The 18,658-nt window shown below is 51.7% G+C and overlaps 1 protein-coding gene across 2 annotated transcripts in view; it reads left to right on the plus strand.

The window, feature by feature from the left end:
* Nucleotides 1–18,658, plus strand: part of mbtd1 (mbt domain containing 1) — a 110,693-nt gene that overhangs the window by 48,776 nt on the left and 43,259 nt on the right. For both annotated transcript variants that reach the window (XM_072483859.1, XM_072483860.1), the window contains exons 6-7: nt 6,810–6,927; nt 9,213–9,347. In XM_072483859.1, coding sequence (XP_072339960.1) covers nt 6,810–6,927; nt 9,213–9,347 — 253 coding nt within the window. The remainder of the gene's footprint in view (nt 1–6,809; nt 6,928–9,212; nt 9,348–18,658) is intronic.

Here is an 18,658-nt window from a genome sequence, read left to right on the forward strand (position 1 = left end):
ATGTGAACAGCAGGGGGGACAGTGGGCACCCCTGTCTCGTCCCTCGGTACAGTCGAAAGTACTCCGACCTCCGCTGGTTCGTCACTACACTCGCCACCGGGGCTCTGTAAAGGAGCTTAACCCAACTTATAAACCCTCCCCCGAACCCAAACCTACGCAGCGCCTCCCAGAGGTACTCCCACTCTACTCGGTCAAAGGCCTTCTCCGCGTCCATAGCTGCCACTATCTCCGCCTCTCCCTCCACCGATGGCATCATTATCACGTTTAAAAGCCTCCGCACGTTTGTGTTTAATTGCCTGCCCTTTACAAATCCCGTCTGGTCTTCATGGATCACCCCCGGGACACAGTCCTTGATCCTCGTGGCCAGCACTTTTGCCAGCAACTTTGCATCCACATTGAGGAGCGAGATCGGCCTGTACGATCCACATTGCAGTGGGTCCTTGTCCCACTTTAAGATCAACAGAATTGTCGCTTCCGACATTGTCGGGGGCAGGGTCCCCTCCTCTCTTGCCTCGTTAAAGGTCCTCACTAGTAACGGGGCCAACAGGTCTACATACTTCCTGTAGAACTCCACCGGGAACCCGTCCGGTCCCGGGGCCTTCCCCGCCTGCATACTCCCCAAACTGTTGCTCAGCTCCTCCAACCCAATTGGTGCCCCCAAGCCAGCCACCTCCTGCTCTTCCACCCTCTGGAATCTCAGTTGGTCTAGGAATCGTCTCATCCCCTCTTCCCCCGCTGGGAGCTGGGGTCTGTACAGCTCTTCATAGAAGGCCTTAAATACCTCGTTTATTTTCGTCGCACTCCGAACTGTGGCTCCCCTTCCATCCCTGACTCCCCCTATTTCCCTCGCTGCCATCCACTTACGGAGCTGGTGTGCCAGCATCCAACTAGCCTCTTCCCCATGCTCGTAGATCGCCCCCTGCACTTTCCTCCACTGTGCCTCCGCCTTCCCTGTGGTCAACAGGTCAAACTCCGTCTGGAGCCGTCGTCTTTCCCCAAGTAATCTTTCCTCGGGGGGGGCCTCTCCGTATCTCCTGTCCACTCTCAATCTCCCCCACTAACCTCTCCTTTTCCATGCTCTCTGTCTCGCTCCATATTCCTAGCCTCGCTATCACGTGGCACCGGCAACAAACCAGAGATGACAACTCTGTCTGTCCTGGCTTTTAACTTCCAGCCTAACTCCCTAAACTTGTTTATTACCACCATACTCCTTTTCCTACCTAGGTCGTTGATACCAATGTGCACCACGACTTCTGGCTGCTCCCCCTCCCCCTGAAGGATCCTGAAGACACGATCCGAGACATCCCTGGCACCCGGGAGGCAACATGCCTTCCGGGTGTCTCGCTTGCGACCACAGAATCTCCTATCTATTCCCCATACCATTGAATCTCCTACTACTATTGCTTTTCTATTCTTCCCCCCCTTCCCTTCTGAGCACCAGAGCCAGACTCAGTGCCAGAGACCTGGCCGCTTGGGCCTCCCCCCGGTAGGTCATATCCCCCCCCCCCCAAACAGCATCCAAAACGGTATACTTGTTTTGAAGGGGAACGGCCACGAGGGATCCCTGCACTGTCTGCCTGTTTGTTTTCTTTCCCCTGACTATAACCCAGCTATTCTTGTCTTGTACCTTGGATGTGGTTACCTCCCTGTAACTCTTCTCTATCACCCCCTCTGCCTCCCAGATGATCCCAAGTTCATCCAGCTTCAGCTCCAGTTCCCGAACACTGTCTTTGAGGAGCTGGAGTTGGGTGCACTTCCCGCAGGTATAGTCAGCGGGGACACCTGTGGTATCCCTCACCACCCACATCCTACAGGAGGAGCATGCAACTGGCCTAGTCTCCATCCCCTCTTACCTTACAGAATATAGCTGCCCTGTGGACCAACTGGACCTCCGCCCTCCGACTCTGCTCCCAGTCAGCTGCACTCTCTGTAAACTCCTGGCTCCCTTCTTGCTCTTTGCGGAAATGTAGGAAACAAAATGAAAGGAGCACCTTACTCCCTCCTCACCTAACTCCCTCAGTCACCAAACTCTCACTATAGCACTCAAATGCACCAAATTCAGCACTCCCTCAGCCACCAAACTCTCACTATAGCACTCAAATGCACCAAATTCAGCACTCCCTCAGCCACCAAACTCTCACTATAGCATTCAAATGCACCAAATTCAGCACTCAGTGCAAACAAAGTCTGCACTGTAGGTGGATCACTTTTAAACTGTGAATCTAGCCTCTGAAAACTGGCCTAATCCAATTAACTAATTAACAAGTTCCAGCTGCAAGTACCTAAAGGAGAACCTTTGTTTAAAGCTGATTGAAAATTCACCTTCTAAACCAAACAGCAACTTTTAAGTTAATTAACTAAATAAAAGAAAGACTAGACTTTAGATAAAAATGAAGCCTTACACTCAGTCACCAAACTCTCACTATAGCACTCAAATGCACCAAATTCAGCACTCAGTGCAAACAAAGTCTGCACTGTAGGGCATCACTTTTATGGCGACAGTGTAGAGGGAGCTTTACTCTGTATCTAACCCCGTGCTGTACCTGTCCTGGGAGTGTTTGATGGGGACAGTGGAGAGGGAGCTTTACTCTGTATCCAACCCCGTGCTGTACCTGTCCTGGGAGTGTTTGATGGGGACAGTGTAGAGGGAGCTTTACTCTGTATCTAACCCCATGCTGTACCTGTCCTGGGAGTGTTTGATGGGGACAGTGGAGAGGGAGCTTTACTCTGTATCCAACCCCGTGCTGTACCTGTCCTGGGAGTGTTTGATGGGGACAGTGTAGAGGGAGCTTTACTCTGTATCTAACCGCGTGCTGCACCTGTCCTGGGAGTGTTTGATGGGGATAGTGTAGAGGGAGCATTACTCTGTATCTAACCCCATGCTGCACCTGTCCTGGGAGTGTTTGATGGGGACAGTGTAGAGGGAGCTTTACTCTGTATCTAACCGCGTGCTGCACCTGTCCTGGGAGTGTTTGATGGGGATAGTGTAGAGGGAGCATTACTCTGTATCCAACCCCGTGCTGTACCTGTCCTGGGAGTGTTTGATGGGGACAGTGTAGAGGGAGCTTTACTCTGTATCTAACCCCATGCTGCACCTGTCCTGGGAGTGTTTGATGTGGACAGTGTAGAGGGATTTACTCTGTATCTAACCCCATGCTGCACCTGTCCTGGGAGTGTTTGATGTGGACAGTGTAGAGGGAGCATTACTCTGTATCCAACCCCGTGCTGTACCTGTCCTGGGAGTGTTTGATGGGGACAGTTTAGAGGGAGCTTGACTCTGTATCCAACCCCGTGCTGTACCTGTCCTGGGAGTGTTTGATGGGGACAGTGTAGAGGGAGCTTTACTCTGTATCTAACCGCGTGCTGCACCTGTCCTGGGAGTGTTTGATGGGGATAGTGTAGAGGGAGCATTACTCTGTATCCAACTCCGTGCTGTACCTGTCCTGGGAGTGTTTGATGGGGACAGTGTAGAGGGAGCTTTACTCTGTATCTAACCCCATGCTGCACCTGTCCTGGGAGTGTTTGATGGGGACAGTGTAGAGGGATTTACTCTGTATCTAACCCCGTGCTGTACCTGTCATGATGGTTTTGCATTGAGTACTGCAGATTGAGCTCGATATTGCATCTACTAGTAGTCAAAGTTGATGAAGTGCTGATTCGTCAGAATGATCATAGAATCCCTGCAGTGCAGAAGGAGGCCGTTTGGCCCATCGAGTCAGCACCGAGTCTCAACAAGCACCACAGCTAGGGCTACTCCCCCGCCCTGTCCCTGTAACTCCGTAATACCAATCAACATTTACAAAGAACAAAGAAATGTGCAGCACAGGAACAGGCCCTTCGGCCCTCGAAGCCCGTGCCGACTGTGCTGCCCGTCTAAACTACAATCTTCTGCACTTCCTGGGTCCGTATCCCTCTATTCCCATCCTATTCATGTATTTGTCAAGATGCCCCTTAAATGTCACTGTCGTCCCTGCTTCCACCACCTCCTCCGGCAGCGAGTTCCAGGCACCCACTATCCTCTGCGTAAAAAACTTACCTCGTACATCTACTCTAAACCTTGCCCCTCTCACCTTAAACCTATGCCCCCTAGTAATTGACCCCTCTATCCTGGGGAAAAGCCTCTGACTATCCACTCTGTCTATGCCCCTCATAATTTTGTAGACCTCTATCAGGTCGCCTGTACCTGTCCTTTGGTACTTTGGACACTAAGGGGAAATTTAGCATGGGCAATCCCCTCAACCTGCATCTTTGGACTGTGGGCGGAAACCGGAGCACATGGAGGAAACCCATATAGACACTGGGAGAATGTGCTAACTCTACCTAGACAGTCACCCAAGGTCCGAATTGAACCCGAGTCCCTGGCGCTGTGAAGCAGCAGTGCAAACCACTGTGCTGCCATGCTGCCCTGACTAAAATTGCTAGATTTTGTTGTGCAAGTCACAGGGATCAAAGATGGGGTTAGGGTTAGGCTAAATGTTTGTAACCCATGCAGTTTCAGACTCGGACACTTTGCGCATAAACCTTATCTACTCCAGGCATTGATGAACAGTTTTCTTCGAATACAGATTGTGTTGAAATTCTCTAAAGAATAGTGCTGTGATTGTAGGATTGTCTTCTACTTAATTACGGTATGTTTCTCACGCTAAGACACAATGGTGACTCCATTGGATGTAATTGTTTCCTCTGGAGTCTTAATTGTAAAATACAGTTACAGGAATCTTGAAAGGATATAATCAGGTATGTGGCTGAATAAATGGCTGGCAGTCAGTTCATTTATAATAAGACCAGTAATTGCACACAAGCAGATTGAGTATTTAAAACAACTTAAAAATATCCTGTTGAGAAGGTTGCAGTGTAATCAAGTGGACTCTGATGTCATCTGAACCCTTCAATTATTGCTCTGCCTTGTGATCACCCTCCGTCAGTTTACTTTTTTAAGAAAGACTTGGTATCCCGCGGCAATAGTCATGGACCTGATTTTCCTTCTGTAACTGTTTCTTTGTTGCTTTCCACTCTCTAACACTCCCCTCCTCTGTCTTTTATCCGATGCAATGCTCTTTCTGCACCATTGATCCTTTTCCCCACCCCTCTCCAAACTTGCTGTGATTCCTGTTGATATTCTTTTACTGATTGTGAGAAATGTAGGAATTTTAGATAGTCATAGAGGTTTAAGGATGAAAACAGGCTTCGGCCCAACATGGAAAAAATGCCGTCCAGTGCATGTACATTGTATTATATGTATTTGGTGCAGTAAGGGTTAGAAACCTGGGTTAGTGTGTGTGACTGCTGCAGTCATTTTAAAAAGAAATCCTGGTTTAAAGGACTATCTTTGGCTGCAAGGAGTAATTAAAGCGTCGTAACAGTTTGAGCTCATGGGATTTTGTGTATATGAAGAAGTTCCCTGGGGAGTAGATAATTAGAGACATTGTGTTTGGCCGTTGTAAGGTGATGTAGTTAATGGGAAGGGTCAGGGGTTGATGCAGTCAAGTGTTGGGTTTCCGTTCAGTTAAAGATTTGACTGTGCACAAAACTGCAGTTTCTGAAAAGGCTGGCAAGTTAAAAGGTAGTTGATGCAGGCAAGAATCTGCAGCGGGCTGCGGCACGGTAGCGCAGTGGTTAGCACTGCTGCCTCACGACGCCGAGGGCCCGGGTACATTCCTGGCCCCAGGTCACTGTCCGTGTGGACTTTGCCCATTCTCTCCGTGTCTGTGTAGGTCTCATCCCCACAACCCAAAAGATAAACAAGGTAGATAGTTTGGCTGCGCTAAATTGCCCCTTGATGGTAAAAAAGAAAAAAAAACAGAATCTGCAGCTGGTTCCGAAAGGATCTCTTGCTCAAAGCGGTTTATCCAAGTCATGTCTTTACAACGAGTTTTCCTAGGTTGGCTAACTAGTTAAAAGTGGAGTTTGACCTGAGATGGGTTTTGCTTGAGTGGAGATATAAGATAGCAGTTAGGAGCTAGTGTTTCATGTTATTGTTAAGCATTGTTTAACTGGTAATTGTAAGCTATTGTCTTTATGATATTAATGTTAGTAATACTGTTGTTAGTTTATTTTAATGTGCCATATTCTTATTTGTGCATGGTATCACTCCTGGATCGAAGTATCCTATCCTCACAGTCTTAGAAACCTCAGTGTTTTATTTTATTTTTGTCCGCTATCCGAGCAACTGTTGGGGTTGTTCTGGGATTATACAATCACCATTTATGACTAACCTTGTTAAAGCCCAGTTGTGCTGAAAACCAGGGCCTAATGGTAAGTATAGTCTGCTTATTTTGCTTGTAGTCCTATTTTTTTTCATGCTGAAAGAGGCAGACAGCATTGATTTTGTGTATAATCGATACCGGAGGATTATGTCTGGTAACATCTGTAAATAGGGGCAGCACAGTGGTTAGCACTGTTGCTTCACAGCTCCAGGGTCCCAGGTTCGATTCCCACTTGGGTCACTCCTTGCAGAGTCTGCACATTCTCCCCGTGTCTGCGTGGGTTTCCTCCAGGTGCTCCGGTTTCCTCCCACAAGTCCCGAAATACGTGCTGTTAGGTGAATCAGACATTCTGAATTCTCCCTCTGTGTACCCGAACAGGCGCCAGAATGTGGTGACTAGGGGCTTTTCACAGGAACTTCATTGCAGTGTTAATGTAAGCCTACTTGTGACAATAAAAATTATTATTATAAATAAATGAAGCTTCCTCAAAAACCAAAACCAAACCAACATGCTTTATTGTGCAGACTTATACCGTCTAGAGCATATGCACCTACAAATTTGACTGCAGCATCTATAACATTGCTTTATTTTGTTATCAAACAGGTACCTATGGGGACTCATTGGGCAGACATTGTCGAGGGTGTAAGAGTGGAAGTTCCGAACACTGACTGCAACCTGCCTACCAAGGTGTTCTGGATTGCGGGCATCATAAAGTTAGCAGGTAGAAACAAATGCGTGTTTTGGCAACAGTGATTTTGAGGCATTGCTGCATATATTTATACCTCACTTTACTCTTTTTCAGACACTGGTTAAAGCCAAGCATTTAGTCATTTAACCGTATATCACCTTGTGTGGCTTGGTGTTGTACTTGGGTTTAGCACTGTCCTATGGGGCAGCACGGTGGTGCAATGGGTAGCACTGTTGCCTCACGACACCGAGGTCCCAGGTTCGATCCTGGCTCTGGGTCACTGTTCGTGTGGAGTTTGCACATTCTCTCCGTGTTTGTGTGGGTTTTACCCCCACAACCCAAAGATGTGCAGGCTAGGTGGATTGGCCGCACTAAATTGCCCCTTAATTGGAAAAAATGAATTGGGTACTCTAAATTTTTTTTTTTTTTAAAAGCACTATGAAGTGCCTTGGGACATCTTGTTGCATATAAATTATTGTTGTTTAAGAATTCCTGATGGCTAGGGCAGTGCCTGAGTGGTGATTGTCAGGTTTACAGCCTACTCACTTCCAAAAGCAAGTGCTTCATTGAGGGTAGCTCTCCTGCCCTTTGAGGAAAGATACCTGTCTCCAGTGATTTTGAGTAAACCATTGCGAACATCTGTAGCACAGTGTCTGTCCTCTCTCCGGAAATGTTGAGAAGTGGAGCTGAAATTGGAGTAATTTTTAATAATTGTTTTTACAAACTCCACCTTAAAACAACCCTAACCATGTCAGCCGGGGTTGGAAACGGGCGCGGAGGCAGATGTTGTAGCCTTCGCCTTGATGATCGCCCGAAGGTGGATCCTGTTAGGGTGGAGATCAACCTCCACCATGTGCCCTGGCGTGGCGGGGGGACCTGTTGGAATTCTTGACGCTGGAAAAGGTCAATTCTGAACCGTGGGGAAGGATGGAGGGGTTCTACAATTCATGGGCGTTATTCATTATGCACTTTCGAGAATTGGATCACATCGAACATTCGGGGGATTGGGGGCTGGGAGGGTTGGGGGGTGGGGGGGGGGGGGGTGGTGGGGGGGAGAAGGACTATGTGTTAATGGTGATTGTGGATGATTCCTGAATCCTTTTTGTAATTTGTTTATGTTAACATGTGGGCCAATGTCTGGGGTTTGGTGGGAGGATGGGATCGTTGTGATTGATATGGGGATTGACATTACATTCGTTACTGATTATTGTTTGTTGTTGGGTGTAAATTTGGGAGAAAATGTGAAAAAGGAGGAGAATAAAATTATTTTATTAAAAAACCAACTCTAACCATTTAGGAAACCAGTGTATAAAGTTGGTACTGGGTACTGGAGTGCAACAACATAAAAGCTGCCTGTCTCGTGTAAACAGCATGAAATCTTTACAAGAAGTCTTCTGAGTCATCTAATTGTCCTTTATTTTTAAATTTATTTTCCCTATAATTATGGCCAAAGATCTGCAGCTTTCCGGGTACAGACTAGAATAGCTCAGATTGTCCATGTCGGCCATGTCTCAGTTGGTAGCACTCAACCTCTGAGTCAGAAGCGTCTCAGTACTGAGGGAGTGCCGCACTGTCAGAGGGTCAGTACTGAGGGAGTGCCGCACTGTCAGAGGGTCAGTACTGAGGGTGTGCCGCACTGTCAGAGGGTCAGTACTGAGGGAGTGCCGCACTGTCAGAGGGTCAGTACTGAGGGAGTGCCGCACTGTCAGAGGGTCAGTACTGAGGGAGTGCCGCACTGTCAGAGGGTCAGTACTGAGGGAGTGCCGCACTGTCAGAGGGTCAGTACTGAGGGAGTGCTGCACTGTCAGAGGGTCAGTACTGAGGGAGTGCTGCACTGTCAGAGGGTCTGTACTGAGGGAGTGCTGCACTGTCGGGAGTGCCGCATCATTATCACATTGCTGTTTGGGGGTGCTTGCTTTGGGTAAATTTGTAGCTGCCTTTCCAAGAATACAGTGGTGACCTTCTCAAGCTGATTTTAAACCCTTTGCTGTCGCATAACCTGCTCCGTGATGAGAGAAAGATGATGATGAACATGTATTTTTATTGGCTGGTCTGATAGCTGCAGCATGGCTGATATAAGGTTGTGGACTTGGGCGAAATGACTCTGAAGCAGGCTCTCGGTGTGCAGCTCAAGAGTGGATTATCTCTGGGAAGGGATCTGTGCTTTCTTGTCATAACATGGCTATGAGTGACATCTTGGCTGGGTAGGGCAAGCTGCAAGTCTGTGCCTTGCCTTCAGTGAACTAATCAGTGTGCAGTGTGTAAACTTCATAACTGATAAAATCTCTTTCTTGAACTCTGATTTTATTCTCTTGCAGGTTACAAGGCTTTGTTGCGATACGAAGGTTTTGACAATGATTCTAGTCTTGACTTCTGGTGCAATGTATGTGGTTCTGATGTCCACCCCGTCGGCTGGTGCGCAACAAGCGGCAAGCCATTAGTGACTCCTCGCAGTAAGTGTTCAATCGTAAATCCTCTATTCAAGGTTGAAAATGTTTGTTTGTCTCTGTCATTCACAGATTCTCGGATCATCTTGGAATACAAAGAGAGCTTTCAGCTTTTCTCAGCTACGAGCTATTGTCTTAAACCCCTCTCCCTTGTTTCCTTCACCCCACCTTCAACAATAGGTGCAAGGTGCTCTTACATGTATTTCTCACTTAATTGGCTGTCTCTGCCACTTTCCTCCTTTTTATTCCCCCCCCCCCCCCACTCCCCAATGACCCCGAGTCCTAAACTTCCATTTTTTCTCCTCCTATCTCAGCTGATACTCCCTCCGAGGAGCTCGTGTCAGCGATTATCCGCTTCCTCGACCCTGTATCCGCGAAGATGTTTGTCACCCAATCTCTTCCTGTTCCCCTGTTTGCTGGTATTGTGAACTGGAGACTTCCGGGTGCGGCTATGCAGAGCTAAGTCGCATGTTCGGTAGCTCTCACTTGGAACGGACTTTTGGGCTCTTTACAGGGCCCCCAACGGAATTTTTTTGACATTTCCCGGTGTGGGAAGAAGACTGCAACATTCCCCCAACAGTATCCCCCAGGAATGGTATGTCTCTTGGTTCCCAGACCCGGCAGAAACAGTAAAAGATTTGGCTGTTGGAAACACAAAAGCCTCTTCCAGCATGCAGGCGGGGTAAGGGCAAGCTTAAAGGCTGCAAGCTGACTTGAGGGCCTTTTATTAAAGGTAAATTCTAGCAGCAGAGGGAACAACTGTAAAAAGATCTACCAAGGCCATTGAAGAAGTGGGGACGAGGCTTCCGGTGGCGGCCAGGAAGGAGTAGGTCGCATATTCGGCAGCTCCCGTCTGGAACGGACTCCGACCTTTTTCAGGAGTTTCCACAGACTTTTTGGGGCAGATTGGTCAAGCGAACACTGCCAAAAGGATTCCCTCTCGAGACTTCCAGCTGCGGCTCTGCGGAGCTAAGTCGCACATTCGGCGGCTCCCGCAAAAACGGACTTTTGGGCTCGTTTCAGGGCCCCCAAGGGCACTTTTTCGACGTTTCCCGGCGTGGGAAGGAGTTAATAATAGCTCCCCTTCAGTATATGGCTTTAACTAGGAGCAGGGCAACAAAAAAGGTGGTGGTGGGCCTGAAGAAGGGAGGGAAGAAGGACAAAATGGCGTCGGGCGAAGACCTGGCAGCGTGGAGGCAGTGGGCAGAGGAGCAACAAGAGGGTATCCAGCGCTGCCTCAGAGAGATTAAAACGGACCTGCTAGAGCCGATGAAGGCTTCTATTGACGAGCTGCTGGAGACACAGACGGCCCAGGGGGTGGCGATCCGAGAGGCTCGACAAAAGATCTCTGACAATGAGGATTAGATCTTATGCCTGGCGGTAAAGGTGGAGGCGCACGAGGCGCTCCCCAAGAAATGGCAGGAGCGGTTCGAGGAGCTGGAGAATTGGTTGAGGCGGAAGAATCTGCGGATTCTGGGCCTCCTGGAGGGGCTGGATGTGGGGGCCTATGTGGTCACCATGTTAAACTCGCTGATGGGAGGGGGGTCCTTCCAGAGGCCCCTGGAGCTGGAAGGGGCCCATAGAGTGCTGGCGAGGAGGCCCAAGGCTAACTAGCCTCCGCGGGCGGTGCTGGTGCGGTTTCATCGGTTCGTTGACCGGGAGTGTGTGCTCAGGTGGGCTAAGAAGGAGAGGAGCAGCAGGTGGGAGAACGCAGAGGTTCGAATATACCAGCACTGGAGTGCGGAGGTGGCGAAGAGGAGGGCTGGGTACAATCGAGCGAAGGCGGTGCTGCACAGGAAGGGGGTAAAGTTTGGCATGTTGCAGCCGGCGCGACTGTGGGTCACCTACAAGGACTGGCATCATTATTTTGAGTCTCCGGAGGAGGAGTGGGCCTTTGTTCAGGCCGAGAAGCTGGACACAGACTGAGGGTCGGGATGGGCGATTGGGGACTGCGGTGGATATGTTATGCCTGTTTTATGTTCGCGGGGTGGGGGGGGTGCCTTTGCATTGTTTTGGGTTTCTTTTTCTCTGTGTTTTTCTCTTTCTCTGTGTTTTTCTCTTGCGGGTTGGGGCGGGTGGATGGGGCGGGTTGGGCACTGTTTTGGTTGGTTGCGGGGCCTGGTAGGTGGAGAGCGTGGGCTTTTTTTCCCGCGCTGAAGACTGGGGGGGGCGGGGCCTGGGCGGGGAAGCGAGGATTGTTTCCCGCGCTTAGAATGGAGGGGGGAGGGGGAGACCCTGTCGTGGGGAGCGGGAGAGGAGGGTGTGCCACACAATGGGAGGAGTCGAAGGAGAGGCGGGAGTGGCCGGGGTCAGCAAGAGTCAGCTGACTTGTGGAAGTGCAATGGGGGGAGTAAATCAGCTAGGATGGGTCCTAGCCCGGTGGGGGGGGAATAGAGTTGCTGCTGCTAAGGTCAAGGAGGAGCTGGAGCTGGTGGGGGGGGGGGGTCGAGATGGGGGTATGCCGCTGTGGGGAACGGGCCGGTTGTGGGGTGCGGGCGCGTGGCTGGCTGAGGAGGGGTCATGGCTAGTCGGCGGGGGAGGGGGGCGGGTAGCCCCCTGATCCGGCTGATAACCTGGAATGTAAGGGGACTGAATGGGCCGGTTAAGCGGGCCCGCGTGTTCGCGCACCTGAAGGGGCTCAAGGCGGATGTGGTTATGCTCCAGGAGACACACCTGAAGGTGGCAGACCAGGTAAGACTGAGGAAAGGGTGGGTAGGTCAGGTGTTTCACTCGGGGCTGGATGCCAAAAATCGAGGGGTGGCGATCTTGGTGGGAAAGAAGGTGTCATTCGAGGCGTCGAGCATTGTGGCAGATAATGGCGGTAGGCACATAATGGTAAGTGGTAAGTTGCAGGGAGAGAGGGTGGTACTGGTCAATGTGTATGCTCCGAACTGGGACGATGCGGGTTTTATGCGGCGTATGTTGGGTCGGATCCCAGACTTGGAAGTGGGGGGCCTGACAATGGGGGGAGACTTTAACACGGTGTTGGATCCGGCACTGGATCGCTCCAGGTCTAGGACGGGTAGGAAGCCGGTGGCGGCTAGAGTGTTGAGGGGATTTATGGACCAAATGGGAAGGGTGGACCCTTGGAGATTTGCAAGGCCGGGGGCTAGGGAATTTTCATTCTTCTCACATGTCTATAAGGCTTATTCTCTAATCGACTTTTTCATTTTGAGTAGGGCGCTGATAGCGAGAGTAGAGGATACCTAGTATTTGGCAATAGCCATTTCAGACCACGCCCCGCATTGGGTGGACTTGGAGATGGGTGAGCAGAGGGACCAGCGCCCGCTGTGGCGTTTGGAGGTGGGGCTGTTGGCGGACGAGGAGCTGAGCGAGCGGGTCCGAGGAAGTATAGAGAGGTACTTGGAGACCAACGGCAACGGGGAGGTCCGAGTGGGGATGGTATGGGAGGCACTGAAGGTGGTGGTGAGGGGAGAGCTGATCTCCATTAGGGCTCACAAGGAGTGGAGGGAGGGGGAGATGCTGGTGGGGGAGATGGTGAGGGTAGACAGGAGGTATGCGGAAGAGCCTGAGGAAGGATTGTTGAGGAAGAGGCGCAGCCTCCAGGCCGAATTCGACCTGGTGACCACCAGGAAGGTGGCGGTGCAGTGGAGGAAGGCCCAGGGGGCGGTCTAAGAGTATGGGGAAAAGGCAAGCCGGATGCTGGCGCATCAGCTTCGGAAGCGGGACGCAGCTAGGGAGATCGGGGGAGTTGAGGACAGGGGAGGGAGCGTGGTGTGGAGTGGGGTTGGCATCAATGGGGTCTTCAGGGACTTCTACGAGGAATTGCACCGATCCAAGCCCCCACTGGAGGAGGGAGGGATGGGCCGTTTCCTGGACCAATTGAGGTTTCCAAAGGTGGAAGAGGGACTGGTGGCGGGACTGGGGGCCCCGATTGCGCTGGAGGAGCTGATCAAAGGGATAGGAAGTATGCAGGCGGGGAAGGCACCGTAGGTCTTGGCCTTGAGGATTGTGTGCCGCAGATCATCCATGAAGACCAGACGGGGTTTGTGAAGGGGAGACCGTTGAATGCGAATGTGCGGAGGCTTTTGAACATTATCATGATGCCGGCGAGGGAGGGGGAGGCGGAGATAGTGGTGGCGATGGATGCTGAGAAAGCCTTCGATAGGGTAGAGTGGGGGTACCTGTGGGAGGTACTGAAGAGGTTCGGGTTTGGGGCGGGGTTTGTCAGGTGGGTTAGGCTGTTGTATGAGGTTCCGATGGCGAATGTGGCCACAAATAGGAGGAGGTCTGAGTACTTTTGGTTGCACCGAGGGACGAGACCGGGATGTCCCCTGTCCCCCCTGCTCTTCGCACTGGCGATTGAACCCCTGGCTATGGCACTGAGGGAGTCGAGGAACTGGAGGGGGTTGGTGCAGGGTGGGGAGGAGCATAGGGTGTCACTTTATACGGACGACCTGCTGCTGTATGTGGCGGACCCGGTGGGAGGAATGCCAGAGGTAATGAGGATCCTTAGGGAATTCGGGGACTTTTCGGGGTACAATCTCAATATGGGGAAGAGCGAGCTGTTCGTAGTTCAGCTAGGGGACCAGGAGAGGGGGATTGGCGAGCTCCCACTAAAAAGGGGGGAGAGGTGCTTCAGATATCTGGGGGTCCAGGTGGCCAGGAGCTGGGGGGCCTGCATAGGCTTAACTTTACAAGGCTGGTGGAGCAAATGGAGGAGGAGTTCAAGAGATGGGATGCGTTGCCGCTGTCCTTGGCGGGTAGGGTGCAGTCACTCAAAATGACGGTGCTCCCAAGGTTTTTGTTCCTGTTCCAGTGCCTCCCCGTGTTTACCCCGAAGGCTTTTTTCAGGTGGGATCTCGGAAACTTACCAGGTGATACAGGAGGAGGAGGAGGCCTCGGTGGTGGAGTTGAAAGGTAAGTGGGAGGAGGAGTTGGGAGAGGAGATCGAAGAGGGGACGTTGGCAGATGCCCTAGGGAGGGTGAACTCTTCCTCTTCGTGCGCGAGGCTCAGCCTCCTATTACAGTTTAAGGTGCTGCACAGGGCACACATGACCGGGACAAGGATGAGCCGGTTCTTTGGGGGTGAGGACAGGTGTGTTAGGTGCTCAGGGAGCCCAGCAAATCACACCCATATGTTCTGGGCATGCCCAGCGCTGGAGGAATTTTGGAACGGCGTAGCGAGGGCGGTGTCGAGGGTGGTAGGATCCAGGGTCAAACCGGGCTGGGGGCTCGCAATATTTGGGGTGGCAGAGGAGCCGGGAGTGCAGGAGGCGAAGGAGGCCGGAATTCTGGCCTTTGCGTCCCTGGTAGCCCGGCGAAGGATTATCCTTCAGTGGAAAGATGCGAGGCCCCCAAACGTGGAATCCTGGATCAGCGATTATGGCAGGGTTCATTAAATTGGAGAGGGTGAAATTCGCATTGAGAGGGTCGGTACAAGGGGTCTTTAGGCGGTGGCAACCGTTCTTAGACTTTCTGGCAGAACGATAGACATTGGTCAATGGCGGCAGCAGCTCGGTGGGTTGGGGGGGGTTACTTTATTTTTGTTTGTTATTTACACTGAGGGGGCGTATACACCTGTTGTCTTAAGTCGGGGTGTTAAAGTTAATTTATTATTTATGTACGGGGTTTGGGGGGTTGCTTTTTTAGATTGTGTTTTGTACTTACCCCTGTTGGGTACTTTTTTCTTTCTCATTTTGTTATTGATATTTTATGAAAACCTTTAATAAAAATTATTTAAAAAAAAAAAAGAAGATATTGTGAACTGTTCTTTCTCTCCAGGTCGTGCATTGCCTTTGAAATCTGCTGTCGTCAGCCCCTCCTCAAAAAAGACCTTCGATCCCACTCTCCTTGCAAACCACTACTCCATGTCCCACTTCCCCTTCAAACGCTTTGAATGGGTTCTCACTTTCCAAGCTTGTGCCCATGTTTCATTCCCCCCTAGTCAGATTTCCTTCCCTGCAGTAGGACTGAAATTACTAAGTCATAAATGTCATTGAATGGACTTCCGGTTGCGGTTTTGCCGAGCTAGCCGCACGTTTCGGCGGCTCCAGCTCCGACGGACCTTCGGGCTCTTTTAAGAGCCCCAATGAGGATTTTTTCGACCGCGTAACCCGGTGTGGGGTGTGTGGGAAGGGAGGTCCCCCCCCCCGAACGACGGAAGAAAAAACCGGCGGCGGCGGCTGCAGCCTGAAGAATCTTGGACTAAAAGGTCAGAGGGAGAGGAAAACAAAATGGCGGCGGAGAAAGCGCAGGCGACATGGGGGCCTGAGCAGGAGGAAATCGTGAGACGGTGCGTGGACCTGCTGAAGAAGGAGGTACTGACCCCGATGCTACAGGCAATTGAGGGGCTTAAGGAGACATTAAAGACCCAGGAGACTGAGCTCCGCGTGGTGGAGCAGAAGGTGTCAGATATTGAGGACGAGGTCCTGGGCCTGGCGGTTAAGACTCAGACGCACGAGGCACTTCATAAAAAGTGTGCTGAAAGGATCGAGGCCCTTGAAAACGGAGCGCGAAGGAAGAACCTTAGGATACTAGGTCTCCCTGAGGGTGTGGAAGGAGTGGACTGTGGAGCGTACGCAAGTAAGATGCTGAGCTCACTCATGGGTGCTGAGGCCCCTGCGGGCCCCATGGAGGTGGAGTGGGCAAATCGGATCCCAGCGAGAAGACCAAAAGCGGGAGAACCACCGAGGGCGATAATCGTGCGATTCTACCGCCTTAAGGACAGAGAAGTGGTCCTGAGATGGGCTAAAAAGGTGCGGAGTAGCAGATGGGAGAATGCTGTGGTACGGGTATACCAGGATTGGAGTGCGGAGGTGGCGAGAAGGAGGGCGAGCTTCAACCGAGCCAAAGAGGTTTTGCATAAAAGGAAGGTGAAGCTTGGGATGCTGCAGCCGTCAAGACTATGGGTCACGTATCAGGAGCGACACTATTATTTCGAGACGGCGGAGGAAGCATGGTCCTTCATTAAAGAAGAGAAACTGGACCAGAACTGAGGGACTGATGCTGCAGGGAATTGTTATTGTTATTGTTTTTGTTAATGTTATGGTGGAAGTTAATCGAGAAATAAACAGGGAAGGGGGGAGCCACTGGGGAAATGTGGGCGCCGGTGAGGGGGGAAAGACGGGACATAGTCGGAGAATGGGGAAGGGGAGGGGGAGGGGAAAGGGAGCTGCGCCATAAGAGGCGGGCCAGGTAAAGGGATGTTCCCGCGCCAGAAAGAATAAGGCGGGAAAACAGGCGCAAGGCGGGTGGGAGTTCCCTCACACCGGGGGGGGGGGGGGGTCGGAGTGAGCAGGAGTACCCGGGGTCAGTTGAAGTCAGCTGACTTACGGAAGTGATATGGGGGAGCAATCAAGCTAGATAGGGATCAATCAAGCTAGATAGGGATCTAGCGGGGGGGGGGGGGGGGGGGGGGGACGACAACTGGGTTGCTGCTGCGGAAATCCAAAAGGAAATGGCTAAAGAGTGGGTGGGCGGGGATGGTGTGCGACGCTGGGGGAGCGAGCGGGAGCGCGGAGGCGGGGTATGGGACTGGCCTAGAGAAGGTAATGGCTAGTCGACACGGGAGGGGGGCGGGTAGCCCCCTAGTGAGGCTGATCACGTGGAACGTGAGAGGCCTGAATGGACCGATAAAAAGGGCCCGAGCGCTCGCGCATTTGAAAGGACTAAGGGCAGACGTGGTTATGCTCCAAGAGACGCACCTAAAGGTGGCGGACCAAGTTAGGCTAAGGAAAGGATGGGTGGGACAGGTGTTCCACTCAGGACTGGATGCAAAGAACAGAGGGGTGGCCATTTTGGTGGGGAAACGGGTAGCATTTGAAGCAAAGACCATCGTAGCAGATAGCGGAGGTAGACATGTAATGGTGAGTGGTAGGCTGGAGGGAATGGAGGTCGTGTTGGTTAATGTGTATGCCCCAAATTGGGACGATGCGGGATTCATGAGATGGATGCTGGGGCGTAAACCGGACCTGGAGGCAGGAAATTTGATTTTAGGAAGGGACTTCAATACGGTGCTGGACCCGGGGCTAGATAGATCCAGCCCAAGGACCGGAAGAAGGCCGGCAGCGGCCAAGGTACTTAAGGGGTTTATGGACCAAATGGGGGGAGTGGATCCATGGCGATTTCTTAGACCCAGGGCTAGGGAGTATTCCTTCTTCTCCCATGTCCATAAAGTGTACTCCCGGATAGATTTTTTTGTTTTGGGAAGGTCGTTGATCTCTAGGGTGGAAGAAGCTGAATACTCAGCCATAGCGGTTTCGGATCATGCCCCACATTGGGTGGACCTGGAAGTAGGAGAGGACAGGGAGCAGAGAACACTCTGGCGATTAGATGTGGGACTGATGGTGGATGAGGGAGTGTGTGCAAGAGTGCGGGGTGTATTGAGAGATACCTGGAGGTCAATGACGACGGTGAGGTCCCTGTGGGAGTGGTCTGGGAAGCACTAAAAGCGGTGGTCAGAGGAGAGCTGATTTCTATTGGGGCTCACAAAAGGAAAACCGAGGCCAAGGAAAGGGATAGATTACTGGGGGAGATTTTAAGGGTGGACAGGGAATTTGCAGAGACCCTGGAGGAGGAGCTGTACAGGGAGAGGAGACGACTCCAGACCGAGTTTGACTTTCTGACCACTAGAAAGGCGGAGGTACTGTGGAGGAAGGCACAGGGGAGGAGGTATGAATACGGGGAAAAGGCTAGTCTCCTGTTGGCGCACCAACTGCGAAAGAGGGCAGCAGCGAGGGAGGTAGGAGGAATTAGGGATGAAAGGGGAGACACTGTGCGAAGGGCAGGAAAGATAAATGAGGTGTTTAAGACCTTCTATGAAGAACTGTATAGGTCTCTCTCCCCAGAGGGAGAGGAGGGGATGCGGCAGTTCCTGGACCAATTGAGGTTCCCGAAGGTGGAGGAGCAGGAGGTGGCAGGCCTGGGGGCGCCGATTGAGGTGGACGAGGTTATTAAGGGACTGGGAAGCATGCAAGCAGGGAAGGCCCCGGGGCCAGACGGGTTCCCGGTGGAATACTACAGAAAATATGTGGACTTGTTGGCCCCGTTGATGGCGAGGACGTTCAATGAGGCCAGGGAAGGGGGGACTCTACCCCGACTATGTCGGAGGCGACGATATCGCTAATTTTGAAGAGGGACAAAGATCCGTTGCAGTGCGGGTCCTATAGACCTATTTCACTATTGAACGTGGACGCCAAATTGCTGGCAAAGGTACTGGCATCGAGGATAAAGGACTGTGTCCCGGGGGTGGTGCACGAAGACCAGACAGGGTTCGTAAAAGGGAGACAACTGAATGTTAACGTGTGACGACTATTGGGGGTGATAATGATGCCCCCAGTGGAGGGGGAGGCAGA

Source organism: Scyliorhinus torazame, chromosome 18, assembly GCF_047496885.1.
Source record: "Scyliorhinus torazame isolate Kashiwa2021f chromosome 18, sScyTor2.1, whole genome shotgun sequence".
Classification (NCBI taxonomy): domain Eukaryota; kingdom Metazoa; phylum Chordata; class Chondrichthyes; order Carcharhiniformes; family Scyliorhinidae; genus Scyliorhinus; species Scyliorhinus torazame.